General features: G+C 31.5%; 3 protein-coding genes and 1 non-coding gene across 4 annotated transcripts; all 4 read right to left on the bottom strand.

Annotated features, from left to right (window-relative positions):
* Positions 1-16: 16 nt before the first annotated feature.
* LOC125842438 (2S seed storage albumin protein-like) lies at positions 17-1,638 on the bottom strand. Its single transcript, XM_049521731.1, has 2 exons — positions 1,359-1,638; positions 17-408 (listed from the first exon to the last, which is right to left on the bottom strand). The coding sequence occupies exons 1-2, from the start codon at positions 1,506-1,508 to the stop codon at positions 121-123; spliced, it is 438 nt and encodes a 145-aa protein (XP_049377688.1). The 5' UTR covers positions 1,509-1,638; the 3' UTR covers positions 17-120.
* Positions 1,639-3,509: 1,871 nt separating this feature from the next.
* Positions 3,510-5,154, bottom strand: LOC125842091 (2S seed storage albumin protein-like). Its single transcript, XM_049521296.1, has 2 exons — positions 4,840-5,154; positions 3,510-3,902 (listed from the first exon to the last, which is right to left on the bottom strand). The coding sequence occupies exons 1-2, from the start codon at positions 5,091-5,093 to the stop codon at positions 3,701-3,703; spliced, it is 456 nt and encodes a 151-aa protein (XP_049377253.1). The 5' UTR covers positions 5,094-5,154; the 3' UTR covers positions 3,510-3,700.
* A 709-nt stretch (positions 5,155-5,863) lies between these two features.
* TRNAV-AAC (transfer RNA valine (anticodon AAC)) lies at positions 5,864-5,937 on the bottom strand. Its single transcript has one exon. It is a non-coding gene; the product is annotated as a tRNA-Val (tRNA).
* Positions 5,938-8,117: 2,180 nt separating this feature from the next.
* On the bottom strand, positions 8,118-11,821 carry LOC125841936 (protein IQ-DOMAIN 22). The gene is made up of 4 exons (XM_049521124.1): positions 11,140-11,821; positions 9,402-9,599; positions 8,917-8,994; positions 8,118-8,845 (listed from the first exon to the last, which is right to left on the bottom strand). The coding sequence occupies exons 1-4, from the start codon at positions 11,638-11,640 to the stop codon at positions 8,120-8,122; spliced, it is 1,503 nt and encodes a 500-aa protein (XP_049377081.1). The 5' UTR covers positions 11,641-11,821; the 3' UTR covers positions 8,118-8,119.
* Between the last annotated feature and the right edge of the window lie 1,829 nt (positions 11,822-13,650).

The following is a 13,650-nucleotide window of genomic DNA, read 5'->3' as shown; positions in this document are numbered from 1 at the left end:
AGCAACAGTGCAATGTGAGAAAAATCACACCAGAAGGTGTGATTTTATTTTTTATTACTACGATCGAGTTTTACAACAACTAGATCATTTATTTAAAAGCGAAAACTAGTAGACGCAGGCTTAAAAGAAGCTGCGAACAGTTTGGATCTCACATCGTTGTGGGCTAAGTCTACATAAACCAGGCAAATTTTGTGCAGTTTGAAGCATTTGCTGCCTTTGTCTTCCTTGAACTTGCCCTGTTTGTTCCTCGTTTTGAACCACTTTCATTAGACCCTCGCAACGGCACTGTGGGTCTTGTATCTGTTCAAGCTGATTGCAACATTGTTGAACCTCACGAGGGATTTGTTGGTCCTCATCATATTGGGACCTCTGCCTTAGAAACTGCTGGCACGAACGCAGCTGCTGTGCCTGTATTGTTAATTAACACAATGACAAAATAAAAAATAAATATTACTTCCATTTCAATACATGTGAGGGTGATGGAATTCGACGATAGAGTAAATATTTCTTCCTTCCTTTGTACGCGTGACCCTTTTCATTTTTCGAGAATCAAACCATTTAAATTTAATCGAAATTTGGGCATAGAAATGAAATTTAATATATATATATTTATAAATCATAAAAAATTGTATAAGTCAAACAATTTATTTAAAGATATATAAAAAAATTATGATAAAAATAGATTTGTTTGAATCTCAAAATTAAAAAACTGTCACATAAATTGAAACGGAATGAATATTACTTATGTTTGTCTGATTTTGGTTTGTCGGATATTTACTCCATATAGAATATATCCAAATATTGTTTTGATCTTGTAATTGTGATTAAAAATATCATGTAAAAATTAAAATTAAAGAGTTTGTGTTCTTTCGTTAAACCAAAATATTCTTTAATTTTTGAGGTTAAAACTGTCACGTGAAATTGAGTTGTCGTTCTTTTGCAAAAGGGAACACTAAAAAGAAAATAAGATAAATAATTTTTTTTAAAAAGTGTTTACTCCTACGGAATATTTTAAAAAATCATTATTCTTCCTATTTTAATTTGACATGAAAGTTTTAAGAAAAAAAATAGAATTTATTGTAAATTACCAAAATGACCTTAATTTCATAATCTATGATCTTAAAAATTGCAAGTGCAGAATTGAAAAATTACTTTAAAAAAGAAACGTTCTTTATTACTCTTTTCGTCCCCAATTTATGTGATATATTTCAAATTTTGAAATTTAAATTCAGATAAGTTTATATTTGATTAATTGAAGATTTTATGCGTAAATTACCGATCAAACTTAAATTTTTTATGTTTAAATCTCGAAAAGCGAAAAGTATTACGATAGAAATTCAGATAAAATAAAAGAGAACCTGCTGAAATTGCTGCTGGCAACTTTGAGTCTGAGGGTTAAGAGCATCTTCAGCAATGGTGATGGTCATGATACGTGAGCTACAAACTGTGGCTGCCATAAAAAGGATGGCTAAAGAAATGGCTCCGCCAACAATCATAATTCTACCCATGATTTTAGTTAAATACTTCTCTTTTTTATTATTATGATGATTAATGAAAAGATGTGAGATGTTTGTTCTATGGAAATGCACTGAATTTATAGGGGATTAAAAGGGTTGCATGTTAAGTACGTGGCTGGGGAAATTTATAGGTTTTGGCAGGTGGATATATGGTGTCTTCTTCTGCATGTTGTTATGTTTTTATCTTCCTTTCTGCTTTTAGTGGCAGAGCCAGGAGTGAACCATTCCGTGGTGGCGGAGTCAAAAATTTCACGTGAGCATCCTAATTCCTAAGCATTGGCTCTTTCAAGCCTCAAGGTCTGTAACATCACTGGGCAACAATACCTTGTTCTCTTAAAAATGTCCAAAATGTGTTATTTAATCACTTTATATATCATTTTACTTATATACGATATTATTAACATAGATGCGCCCCTGATTGCTTCCACGTAAGTGAAAAGATGAAAAGATTATCAAATAACACTCTTACAAAAGATATATATATCAATTGGTTTGTTTGGAAATTAGAAACTGATTTTGGAGCTATATATAGAGAAAATGTTGTTATTTGCTTACGATGGTTTTGTAACACCCCAACTTAAAATAATAAGTTTCACATTAAAAATACAAAAGAGATAGTGTATATATAAATAAGCAGACATTATTTAATAGTGACACTTTTTAAAGTTGTCAGATTTAGATCCAAAGCAGACAATATCACTAACAGATTGAACCATTACAAATTTCTTTGTCAAACTGAACTTCAAAACAGACACTATCACTAGCGAATTGAACCGTTACTGAACACTGGAAACAATGGAGGAGCATTCCCTTGTTCCCCTTTCACTCTTAGTTTAATTATTCATATTTTAATTATTGAGCATTTTCTTTAGATTTGAATTTTAACTATTAGGTATATTTATTTTGTTTATATTATAATCACTTAATAAATCTGAATAATGGTTCACTTCATTCATTAACTGCTATAACTACTACCACTATTATAAATATAAACTACCATCATCCATATATATAACCACCAACTATAGTAATTATTACTATCAGCCACAAAACACTAATGTTATCCCTAATTGAGACTCATAATAAGCAATTAAGCACCATCGCAAGCCAATATGCCATTATCAATTACTATATAATCCTTTAAAAAATATTTTGCCGATATAATAGTATTAAATTGATTTATTAATTTATTATTTTTTCAGTAAATTTTTAAAAAATATATTTAGATATTGAAAATAAAAAATTAGTCTTTAATTATTTAAAAGTCAAATCCTCATAAAATAACTCAACAAAACTATTTAGTATATTTGATATATTTGTCTGTATATGCAATTTTGTACACATATTTATCTTTGGACGGTTAAATTTCATGTCCCTAATATATGCCTACATCGATATATCCAGCGTCATAGGAGAAAATAACGATGAAAGATGCATTAGGAATTTAGGTTTTATGGGTTAGATGGATAGATGGATATAATAGTTAAGTTAGGAAGAAATTTTAAATGGATATATATTATATATATATATATATATATTACCACGTAAACATCATGTAAAATAACAAAAGTAGAGATATAAAATATAACTATTCAAGAGCAAATATATCGCAAAATTGGAGAATAGAGGTAAATATAACAAAAAGTATAATGAAAAATAAATATAATTTTTTAGAAAGTACAAAAAAAAAAAATGATGCCTAAATCCCCTAAAAACATAATCTTTTTGTCCCCGTATATTCTTTTAACTAGTCCCGTAAAAAATGAAAATAATTTCACTTCTAAATTCCCCCAGTATCTTTAATGAAATAATCTATAGTTATATAAAAAATCAGAAACTAAAATGTACTAATTTTTTTTTTGTGTCATGTAAATTGAAACAGAGGTAATATTAGGTTCACTTTGCTTACGAATGGCTTATGAACTACCAAGATACAAAAATATTTCATTGATGATCAAATTAACTTAGAAGGAAATAGAAATTAGCACATCATTATTATTACTTACTCAAAAACATTACAAACGTACACCAAATTAAACTGCCTTGTTAACACAACACAGGCACCATAATAAGGTGATTAATTATTCATTACTACTAAGCTAGCAGTAGGTACTTACTAGTCATTTTATTTTTATTACAAAATAAAAAAGCAAGCTAACTAAAGCTTGCTATTTCATAATTACTTAGAAGAAAGTGGGATTTGGAATATTATGGCATTGGTGAGGACTCATGCGGCATAAACCAGGAAGGCTCTGTGCAGTTTTACAAGCCTCACGCATTTCTCTACCCTGTAATTCTCCTCTCTCTTGCTCTTGCTGCATCACTTGTTTTATTCCCTCGCACCGACATTGCTCGTCTTGCATCTGTTCCATTTGCTCGCAGCACCTGTCCATTTTCATCAAATTATAGTGACGCAATGTATCGGGATATTGAACAATGTATCGGAACAACGGTGTCTTATATCAAGAAGAATAATATTCTCTGTCCAACAATAGTTGTGCACTATTGACTTGACACACCTCTTAAGAAACTAAGAATAATTTTACTATATCACCCTTTGAATATAATAAATACAATGTCTTTGAAAAATGTAATAGGAAAATGACTATAATTAATGATAAGGGTAATTTAGTGTAAAATTAGTCATGAATTTTATAAAATGAAAAAGTATTGTTGGACATTTATTTTTAGTATAATGAACTATTGTTGGATGGAAGGAGTATATTGGAATATTGAATGATGTATTCTAAAAATCCTTAGAATTTGAAAAAAGTAGGGATAGAATAAACCATCAACTATCGGATTTGTGTAACTCGTAAAGAAAAAAACACTCAAACCTATTTTTTTCATCCGAAAGAAACAATAAATAATATGAGTAATATTGCTATTTTATCCATTGATTTTATTAAATTTTATGCTTTAATTTGAAAAATAGTATTTAATAACAAGGATAAAAATAGACACAAAAGGTAAATTATCTCTTGATTTTCTAATTGGATAAGTATTATTGAACAACTATATTTAGTATAATGGACAACTATTGTTGGACGGAAGAAGTATAAAAATTCATACTCCATCTGTCCAACAATAGTTGTCCACTATTGACTTGATACAGATTTTAAGAAAAAATAAATAATAGAAGTAATATTACTATTTTATCATTTAAAATTATTAAATTTAATATTTTTAAGAAATGTGTCAGATGATCTCTTGATTTTCCAAATTGGACAACTATTTTTAATATAATGGACAACTATTGTCACACGGAAGAAGTATAAAAACTCGTATATATTAGTAGTAATTAAATTGGAAGAATGTATACCTTGGGAATGATTGGCGCCAGTCTCCGCTTTGTTGATCCATATATCTTCCCTCTTCAGTAAATTTTGTACTTTGTCTTAAATACTCTTCACAAGAACGTAAGTTCTGTGCCCTTTGCATTTCCATTTGGCAACGTTGAGACATTTGTTCCCATGGGTTTTCAGCTATGGTAATTGTAGTACGAAAGCTAGAAGCTGTAACTCCCATAAAAAGTATGGCTAAACATGTTGCTCCAAATATTATTACTTTACCCATAGTGAAAATTAAAGAGATCGATAATATTTTATTTTATTTTTTTAATAGAAGATGTTGTGGTATTTTAATGTTGTAGAGAAAGTGTGAATTTTATAAGGGGTTGAAAGGGGTTGCATGTTAAGTACGTGGCTAAGGAAATTTTATTGGTTTTGGCATGTGGATGGTCTATATTTTGCATGTTGAGTATGTGTTATTTTTTTGCTTCCACGTTAGCTTTTTTTTTGTTTGTGATGAGAATCCACACTATTCTTACAAGCAAAAAGCTAAGGTGACCAATTTTGTTTGTATAGTAAGTGAAATTTGGAAGTTATATGAATTGCCTCTTTCGTAAGTATTTGAGGCAATGTCAAAGACTTATTATTATTCTTAGGTATTAGAGTGAAATTTCGTGTCAAACTTTAGATGTGAATTGTGATCTCTTCATCACATTTCCTTGTACCATCTTCCACCAGCAACAGATAGTAACTCTGTCTATCAATGCTAGGATAGACAAGAAGAATCACTTAGTAATTTGTCTCTATTCAGTTTTGAACTTCAGTTCTCAACTATTTTATTGACCACTAAATCACACCCTTGAATACATCATATATAATTAGAACTCGTTTGGATTAATTGATCATAAATAGCTGATAAACATTAAGCGTTTGAAAAATAATCTTTTAAGTGCTTTATCATTATTTTTTTTATAAATAAGCAATTATATATGTATTTGGATGAAAATGTTGAAACGGTTCTCAAAAAGAAATGCAACATATAGTTTTAAAAAAAAGTGGCGTCGCCCGGGTTCGAACCGGAGACCTTCAGTGTGTTAGACTGACGTGATAACCAACTACACCACGACACCTTATTGGTTAATCAGTTGTAAATTTTGAATGTATACAATAGTTGTTGGACACCCTATGTAATTCTTGATAAATACATATATTAGTGCACTTAAAGCTACCCAAACAAACAGATATAATTCAGAAACATTAGTAATAATAAATACAAGAATGAAGAAAGAAATAGAAATTTAAGTGGTGTGATTATGACTTTTTAGCTGCCATGCACAACCACTGCATTATTTTAGTGTTGTCCATTCTACTATTCACCATTGTTATATATGTTTTTGAAATTTTTACAAGTCAAATGGACATGTTTGTCTTCAATAGAATACAAAATCAGTACTTAACTACTTATCAAATATGTCAAGATTATGTTCCCTAACTACTAATGTTTCTCTTCTTCTTTTTTCTTGTTTTTTTGGCAAGCAATGATCCCAATTATAGTAGTCCTTTGGCGTGAGCTATAAGGTATAATAATTTCAAGGACAAAATGCAGGATTATTTTTTATCATGTATATAGTTGGAGGTATTAGGCGGTCCTGGAACTTTTATCCCACCATTTATTCTTTAGTAATGGAATAAATTATCTCATAATACATGATGAAATAACTTATTCCGGAATAATAAATTCTAGAATAACTTATTCCCAACGAAAGGGTATCTAAGAGTCAAGTCTAGACTATCTTATCTAATGAATGTAGTACAGAAAATTCAAAAATTTCAAATTTTATAGTTGTTGGTTGAAAATTGAATTATTGAAGGGTACATTTACTTGTATGTAGTTAAGAGAGGCTGAAAATAGAGAGCAAAGGTGCGTAACCAGACCGCCAAATGAAATGACCATCAAATCTGCCCCACTATTAGTTAGAACTTAGAATCATCGACCCCTATCTGTGCTTCTCAATGTTCGTATCTCGGAGCAATAAAATTAGCTCACGAAAATATAATATTTGAATTATATTCATTTTGATATGCCCAAATTGGACCTATTTGGGTTAACTTGATTCATGAGAAACAAAATAACTTGCTTTTATTTTATATGATATTGTAAAAACGAAAACTTTTATTAACTTTTAATATGTTTTACTTGAGACAGAGATGTATTGAAAACAGTTTCTCTACGTGCACAAATTAGGGATAAGGCTACATACACTCCTACCTCCCCAGATCCAACTTGTAAGATTACACAAGATATATAGTTGTTATTGTACGGTTCATTGTTTAATCCATCTTGACTCACCCTTCTCAATTAATTAACTTTCTTTTAATAGATCTATGAATGATTATTTCTTGATTCAACTCATTTTAATCCATTCAAATTTAGAGAGGAAATCGCTTATTTGTCACCCATACTCATAATCTACTCTTCAATTAAGTGTTGGTGTACTTGTGTTTAAGTCCTACATTAACTGATGGAATGAGTTCTAATCTTCGTATATAAGCTAGTTTTTGAGTTCGAATTATATCGGAACAGGGCAAAACTGAAAAGAGATTTTGTCAAAAAATCCCATGATGATACTTTCCATCTTTTCCTACTTTTAACACATCCAACTACTACTTACTTTATGTTATTATATTACTTCAAAATCTACAGACCTGTAAAAAGTGAATAAATGGGAAGTCTTGATCAATATTTGGAACAAGTCTACCCCAAAAAATACTGCCATGATGGTCCCAAAAGCCATACCTTATCTATTCATCCTGTTATTATTGTGGACCCATAAATCTCATGTTTAAAATTATAAAGACAAAGATCCTCATGGGAAATTGTAAGATATGCTTAAATAGAAGGTGCCAGACTGCCTGCATTGAATCTTTTTTTTGTTTTGTTTTAATCAGTGCTGAATTCAGTTCATGTTGGAGGGTTGAATCATTTAAAAAAGTAAAAAAAGTTGAAATGTGAGTATAGTTTGTAATTTGGAAAACAAAGGGGCCTTGATATAGTTTCCCAATTTTAAGTGCACACATTGAAGCCCAACTAAATTCGAATTAGCCAAAATCCCACATAAGGAGTATAACGCTCTCTAACAAAAACAACTCAATACCCAAAGGAACTTGAATCAAATACTTTTCACAACCAAGAGATTGCATTCTCTTACCAACTAGGCATAAAATGCTTCACATTAGCACCATGGCCTAAACACAAGACATTAGATATTCATAATTAGCTACATCTGGTTAGTTTTCAACTACAATGTCTGCTTAATATCTGTGACGAAGACCACCACTGAATCCAGATGGATCTGCCCTGATAACAGGCATTCCAAGCCGGTCCAACCGACCAGAACCGGGATAAGCTTTACCAGTGAAGTTGGCATAAAAAGAACCCTTTTGTGAGTTGTTTCTCGACTCACTGCACCCGTGAATCGAGTACCTTTTTGTTGAACTTGATCTCTCGTAGTGAGGCCTTTGTTTAGGTGCGCTCATTGAACGTACCTTAGCCTTGGAGGACTCTGTGTAGGACATGTAGTTGGGATGATCAGAGTAACCACTCATATAGCTTCTTGAACCGTCGCTCTTAGTTGGTGTAAACGGTCCTCTCTTTGAACTACCGCCCTTAGATGAAGCCGAGTAAAACTGAGGGCTATTGTCAGCAGTGCAGAAGCAAGCTTCATCAAGATCTTCATTGAACTTCAGGGGACTAAGAGGTTGATTTCCACAGGACGACGGACTGGGAACCGTTTGATGAGCTGTTGATTCCTTCGACGTTGTTAAGCTATAGCTGTATTGGTCAGAGTTCAAGCTAAGATGTGAGGAGTGGAAGAGGTTCCTTTGTTTAGGTGTAACATATGGTTTCCCGGTATCTATCTCGAGGATCTTGTCACTCTTTTCATCATCAATAGAACTAGTTCTTGCAGAAGATCCGTGAGGTCTAATTCGTGCCTTTTCCGAATCAATTACCTTCCAATTTGATTTCGAGGTATTCCTCTGCATTATTAACACTCCAAGTTAGTCATTAACAATTAAAATAGTTGCTGCACTAAACAAGCATATGATACCTTGAGCATAGACGTTTCATCATGCTTCAAGCTCCTTGCGCGGATAACATGCTCGAATTTCTCTGGAGTTGTGGGATCCTACACGTTAAGAACACACTTGATCAATCATAGGCAGCTTAGAGCTAACTTACACAGTACAGGGGACAGGTTTTCGGCTAAAAAAAGATTACGTGCGTTAACTCATTTTTAAAAAGAAACCCGCGTGACATGTAAAAGAACTTTAGAGTCACATGACATGTTTAACCACTTTCAGAATAGCGACTATTATAAGAGGAAAAAAAGAGTGGCATCTTTACAGTAGATGGTAGAAAGGTGTGGGGGACTGAAGTGAATGGTTAAAGTAAGCATCTTTATACTCGACGAATAATCTTTATCAAAGTAGGAACTTCTATTCAAGACCATAACTTTAGTACAGCAGTCTTTAAGAAATAGGAATTTTCTTCAAATTTGTACAATTGGAGGGAAGGAAGATTGTTATTGCTTACATGAAGAAATTGAACAGACTTGGTGCTTGAATGAGGGGATCCTGAGATCTGAGATCGTCCAGCACGAGCCCTCGACTGAGCTCTGGATATTGCTTGCATTTGCCGTAGATAATCAGCAGTCTGTTGCCTAATAATGTGACCTCTCACCAGTGCTTGAAGCTTCACCAGTCCCTTCAACGCTCGTAAAGCTCTCCTCGACTTCAGATTACATATTAAGACCATAAAATGCAATTAATTGGCAAAACAAATAGTGTAACAGTAACTAGTTTGTGAATTGTGATGATGTCATAGCACAGAAAAGCATGAAAATTTTCAAAGGTGTTGGCGCCTTAAAACTTCATTTTCACACCTCTGAAATCTTCTTCTAAAGTGAAGTCTGACATTTTCAGAAGATTGAGACATATGACAATTCAACCAACCTTCTAATAAAGAAATGAAAAATGAGTAGTACCATAACAGCTTCTGACTGCCAACTCTCTAAAGACAAAGCAATTGTACTACACAAAAAAGTTCTCATCTCCTTTTCCGTAAAACAAAATTGGGACTATGTTGCTCAGACATTTCATAAACGTCAACATGTGCGTGTCGAATCATCCAAAAGTAGTGCAGCGACATTTTTAGAGTCCAAACAACACAGATGAGCCACAAAACTATCAAGAACTCCAATACAAGACTAAAATTTACCGATAGTAAAAAAAACTCAATACATATCAATTATCAACTAATTCACCAAGTGGTCCAAAAGAACAGCTGAACATATAAACCTTTTCCCTCAGGGCAAAGAATTTATGATGTTTCCACATACTGAACTAAGTTACCTAACAATTAGCCATATTAACCAAGAGACATTAATATGAAATTCCTCAATGCCTAACCAAAATAAAGTGCTTATCAGGTTCCAGTCATCATCTATGATGCTCAAAATACCCAAAAAAATTCAAAAACTTTTACCTTAGTTTTGGTCAAGTTTTACATCATATGAGAAACAAAAGAGTACCACAAAACCAAATACACGCAACTTTAACATCATCAAACAGTGCTAGTCACCTTGCTTGCTGGCTGTTACAGTAACACTACAGTTGCAGCAATGTACAAAAAACATACTACTAATCAAAGTAAAACATATAAAACAATAGAAACACATAATAGGAAACTACTCTTCTTGGAATTCACTTTAGCACAGTTACTAATATTTTTACAAAAAAGTACACTTTATCCCATTTCTATATATTTTTTAATAAATCTTGAAAACTTCAACCTAACCATAATATTTCTATTTTTAGATCTTCAGGTCCACACGGTTCCTACATTGGCCCCATATCTCCTCTTCTACATTCCCCTTCACCAATGTTCCAACTCTTAAACCACCCACCCCCTTCACCCCTCTACCCCACAAAACAAAAAAAGATCATTTTTTCCTTGAAAAAAGGATAACAAATAGGTACACAACGAGCTACGTTGGTTTGTTTATTATGAAAAAAAAACACAGCAATAAAGGACATAGGTAAAACAGCTTTCAATCAATGTGAAAAAAGTAGAATTTTCACTCATATCAATTCACATAAAAATTATCGGAAACAGCCTCTCTATCTTTGTTGTTGCAATTCGCATGAAAACTAACTGTTTGCAATAACTAATAATGCAGATTAGCTGTAACTACATGTAAAAGATTAATTTTTTATCATATTATTACTATAAATAAGTTAAAATCATCAAATTATTTAAACTAACTACTAACCAAATAAGCTCGGAAATGTGATTGAATAACAACGGCGGCACAATTTTCACGGTTGCCGGCGGCGACTCCCTTTCCTTTACCAACCACCGCAGAGGAGCTGAGAGAAATGCCGTTCCACATCGTAACAGCAGCGGCACCACCATTAGTTGTGGTAGTAGTAGCTCTACCACTATTAGTAAGCTTCACAACCGCAGCGGCGGCTTGAGCGGCGGCGATAGCAGCTTCGGCTACGACGGCCGTTGCTTCCGCCACCGCAATCGCTCGATTTGACGAATCAACGCTACATCCAACAGCACCGTTTTGAAGTGAATTTGACACAACACGACCATAGTTTGATGATTCTTTATCAGTACCCTTAACAAAGTTGGAGTCTTTTTCTCTGTAAGATTTAACAAAGCTCCATTTTTTCTTTGTGGGTTTTGGATTTTGGTTAGAGGAAGATGATGGGTCCTGCTTTTTTAGGCCAAGAAGACCTCTAAACCATTTGGATGCTTTGCCCATTTATTCAAAAGAACATAGAAATTGGATTAAAAAGAACATTTTTTTCTTCTTTTTTTTCTGTTTTTGCAGAGAAATGGAAGTGAAGAGAGTGAGAGAGAGAGAGAGAGGAGGAAGAAGAAGAGAGATTTGTGTGAAATGTGAGAGAATTTAAAAATAATGTGCTTCTTCTTCTACTACTACTTGGGATTGTCAACTCTGTGTAATTTATTGTGAACAGTGGGAAGTAATATTTACTCCAATGCTGGGAATTGTATTATGTGAATTGACCAAATTGCCCTATGCCAACCACCCCAATATAAAAAATTCAAAATGTTAAAAGAAAAAAAGAAGACTTTAGTCCTTTTTCTTTTTTTTGGTAACTAAGAAAAAATATTGGATTTAGAGAATAATACCCTTTCACTTAGGCCTGTTTGGCCATATACTTTGTTATTATTACTTAGCAAATATATTTGGTAAACAACTCCAGTTTCTAAGTTCTTAAAAACACTAGAATTTGGGAATTTAAAAAAAAATAAAAATTACCCAAATTTTATATTTAATAAAAACACTCATAATTTATAGTTTTGGATTAAATTTTATTCATAGCTTGTTGTACAAAATTTATGTTGTTATATACATATTTTATACAATTTTTATTCGAACTTGCTTTTCAAAGTTACTTGTAATTACAAGTAGTTATAGTAGATTTTCGTAGAAAAATCAATGATATTTTTTTTTTTCAAATTCATATTAATTATGTTCGTTGTCGTGACTTTTCACGAAAGATTTTCATTTTAAAATGATAATACAAACTTATGGATAATTATAATAAGTTTTAGAACTTATGGATATAAATCATATATTTTTAAAAAGTCAAAGATTTCTCCCATAATCTAGGACCAAACTCATGGTGAAACTTCACCCAAACACGACTTGCCAAAAATATTTTAAAATGTATGGTCAAACACTAGCTTATTAATCTTAAAAATAAATCAATGGCCAAAATGAGTTGGATTATTTATACTTTTAAAATGTGAAAAATAACCTTTGAATAATATAATTATAACATATACATTTTTAAATAATTAAAAATTAGAACAAGAACATTATATAAAAAAAAAATCATTCCAAAACCTAAAGGACCAACAAAAGAGACTATTTTTGTCATTTTTATATTTATTTGCTATATTTGGAAAACTTTATTTACCGTATATAGACACTAGAGAGAACAACGAAGCAATAGCATTTCCTCTTTCGCTAATTATTTATCTTTTTTTTTAGTTATTCATAATTATTTGTCCATTTTGACTAATTAAAAAAGGATAAAAAAATTTACTTATTATACCCTCAATTAATTACTTTGAAAAAGATCGAAATTTTTAAAAATCTAAAGTTTTTAATTCATATACTTCATAATTAATGAGTAAAATGATAAACTCACTATATCAATCATTGTTTTCTTAATAGGTGTATCAATTCAAAAATGGACAAATAATTAGAGACGAAGGGAGTATAATTCTTCTCTAAACAACAGTAGCGTGAAGTGAAATGGTGATAAGTGATGACCTTTTCACAGAGTTACGGAGTGATTAAGGATACAATTACCTCTAAATATAAATTTATGTTAGGTAATCTTATCTTGACTTAGGTTGACAAATTAGTAGTACTTAATTGGTCCATTGATAAAGGAGCTTTCCTCTAAATTATGGTTGCCTTCTCATAAAATACAATTCAGTCTTATTATAACAAATAATTCAGTCTTATTATAACAAATCATTCGTTATTATAACAATTTGATTTTCTCCCAAAAAATCATATTTTCTTGTTATGATTTTTTAATAATATCATTTGACTTATGAAAATAATAACATTTACTGTAACAATACATTCTTTATAAAATTAACTTTTACCACAATCGTACTTAAATATTACAATAATATTTTATTAAAAAATGTTGTTTGCAAAATAAAAAATTTATTATAAGTATCATTAAAGTCATGCACGTAAATTTTAAAGCGAATATTTTTTTTA

Source organism: Solanum stenotomum, chromosome 10 (assembly GCF_019186545.1).
Source record: "Solanum stenotomum isolate F172 chromosome 10, ASM1918654v1, whole genome shotgun sequence".
Lineage (NCBI taxonomy): Eukaryota > Viridiplantae > Streptophyta > Magnoliopsida > Solanales > Solanaceae > Solanum > Solanum stenotomum.
Note: the sequence above shows the minus strand (reverse complement) of the source record. Positions and strands in the feature narration are given on the sequence as shown.

Excerpts from the sequence above, each read along its gene's own strand:
- LOC125841936 (XM_049521124.1), bottom strand. The coding sequence starts at position 11,640 with ATGGGCAAAGCATCCAAATGGTTTAGAGGTCTTCTTGGCCTAAAAAAG. Across the intron at positions 8,995-9,401 it reads AGTCTGTTCAATTTCTTCAT|GATCCCACAACTCCAGAGAA; the intron begins GTAAGCAATAAC and ends CTTAACGTGTAG. Across the intron at positions 8,846-8,916 it reads ATGAAACGTCTATGCTCAAG|AGGAATACCTCGAAATCAAA; the intron begins GTATCATATGCT and ends TTAATAATGCAG.
- LOC125842091 (XM_049521296.1), bottom strand. The coding sequence starts at position 5,093 with ATGGGTAAAGTAATAATATTTGGAGCAACATGTTTAGCCATACTTTTT. Across the intron at positions 3,903-4,839 it reads TGGCGCCAATCATTCCCAAG|GTGCTGCGAGCAAATGGAAC; the intron begins GTATACATTCTT and ends GAAAATGGACAG.
- LOC125842438 (XM_049521731.1), bottom strand. The coding sequence starts at position 1,508 with ATGGGTAGAATTATGATTGTTGGCGGAGCCATTTCTTTAGCCATCCTT. Across the intron at positions 409-1,358 it reads GCCAGCAGCAATTTCAGCAG|GCACAGCAGCTGCGTTCGTG; the intron begins GTTCTCTTTTAT and ends TTAACAATACAG.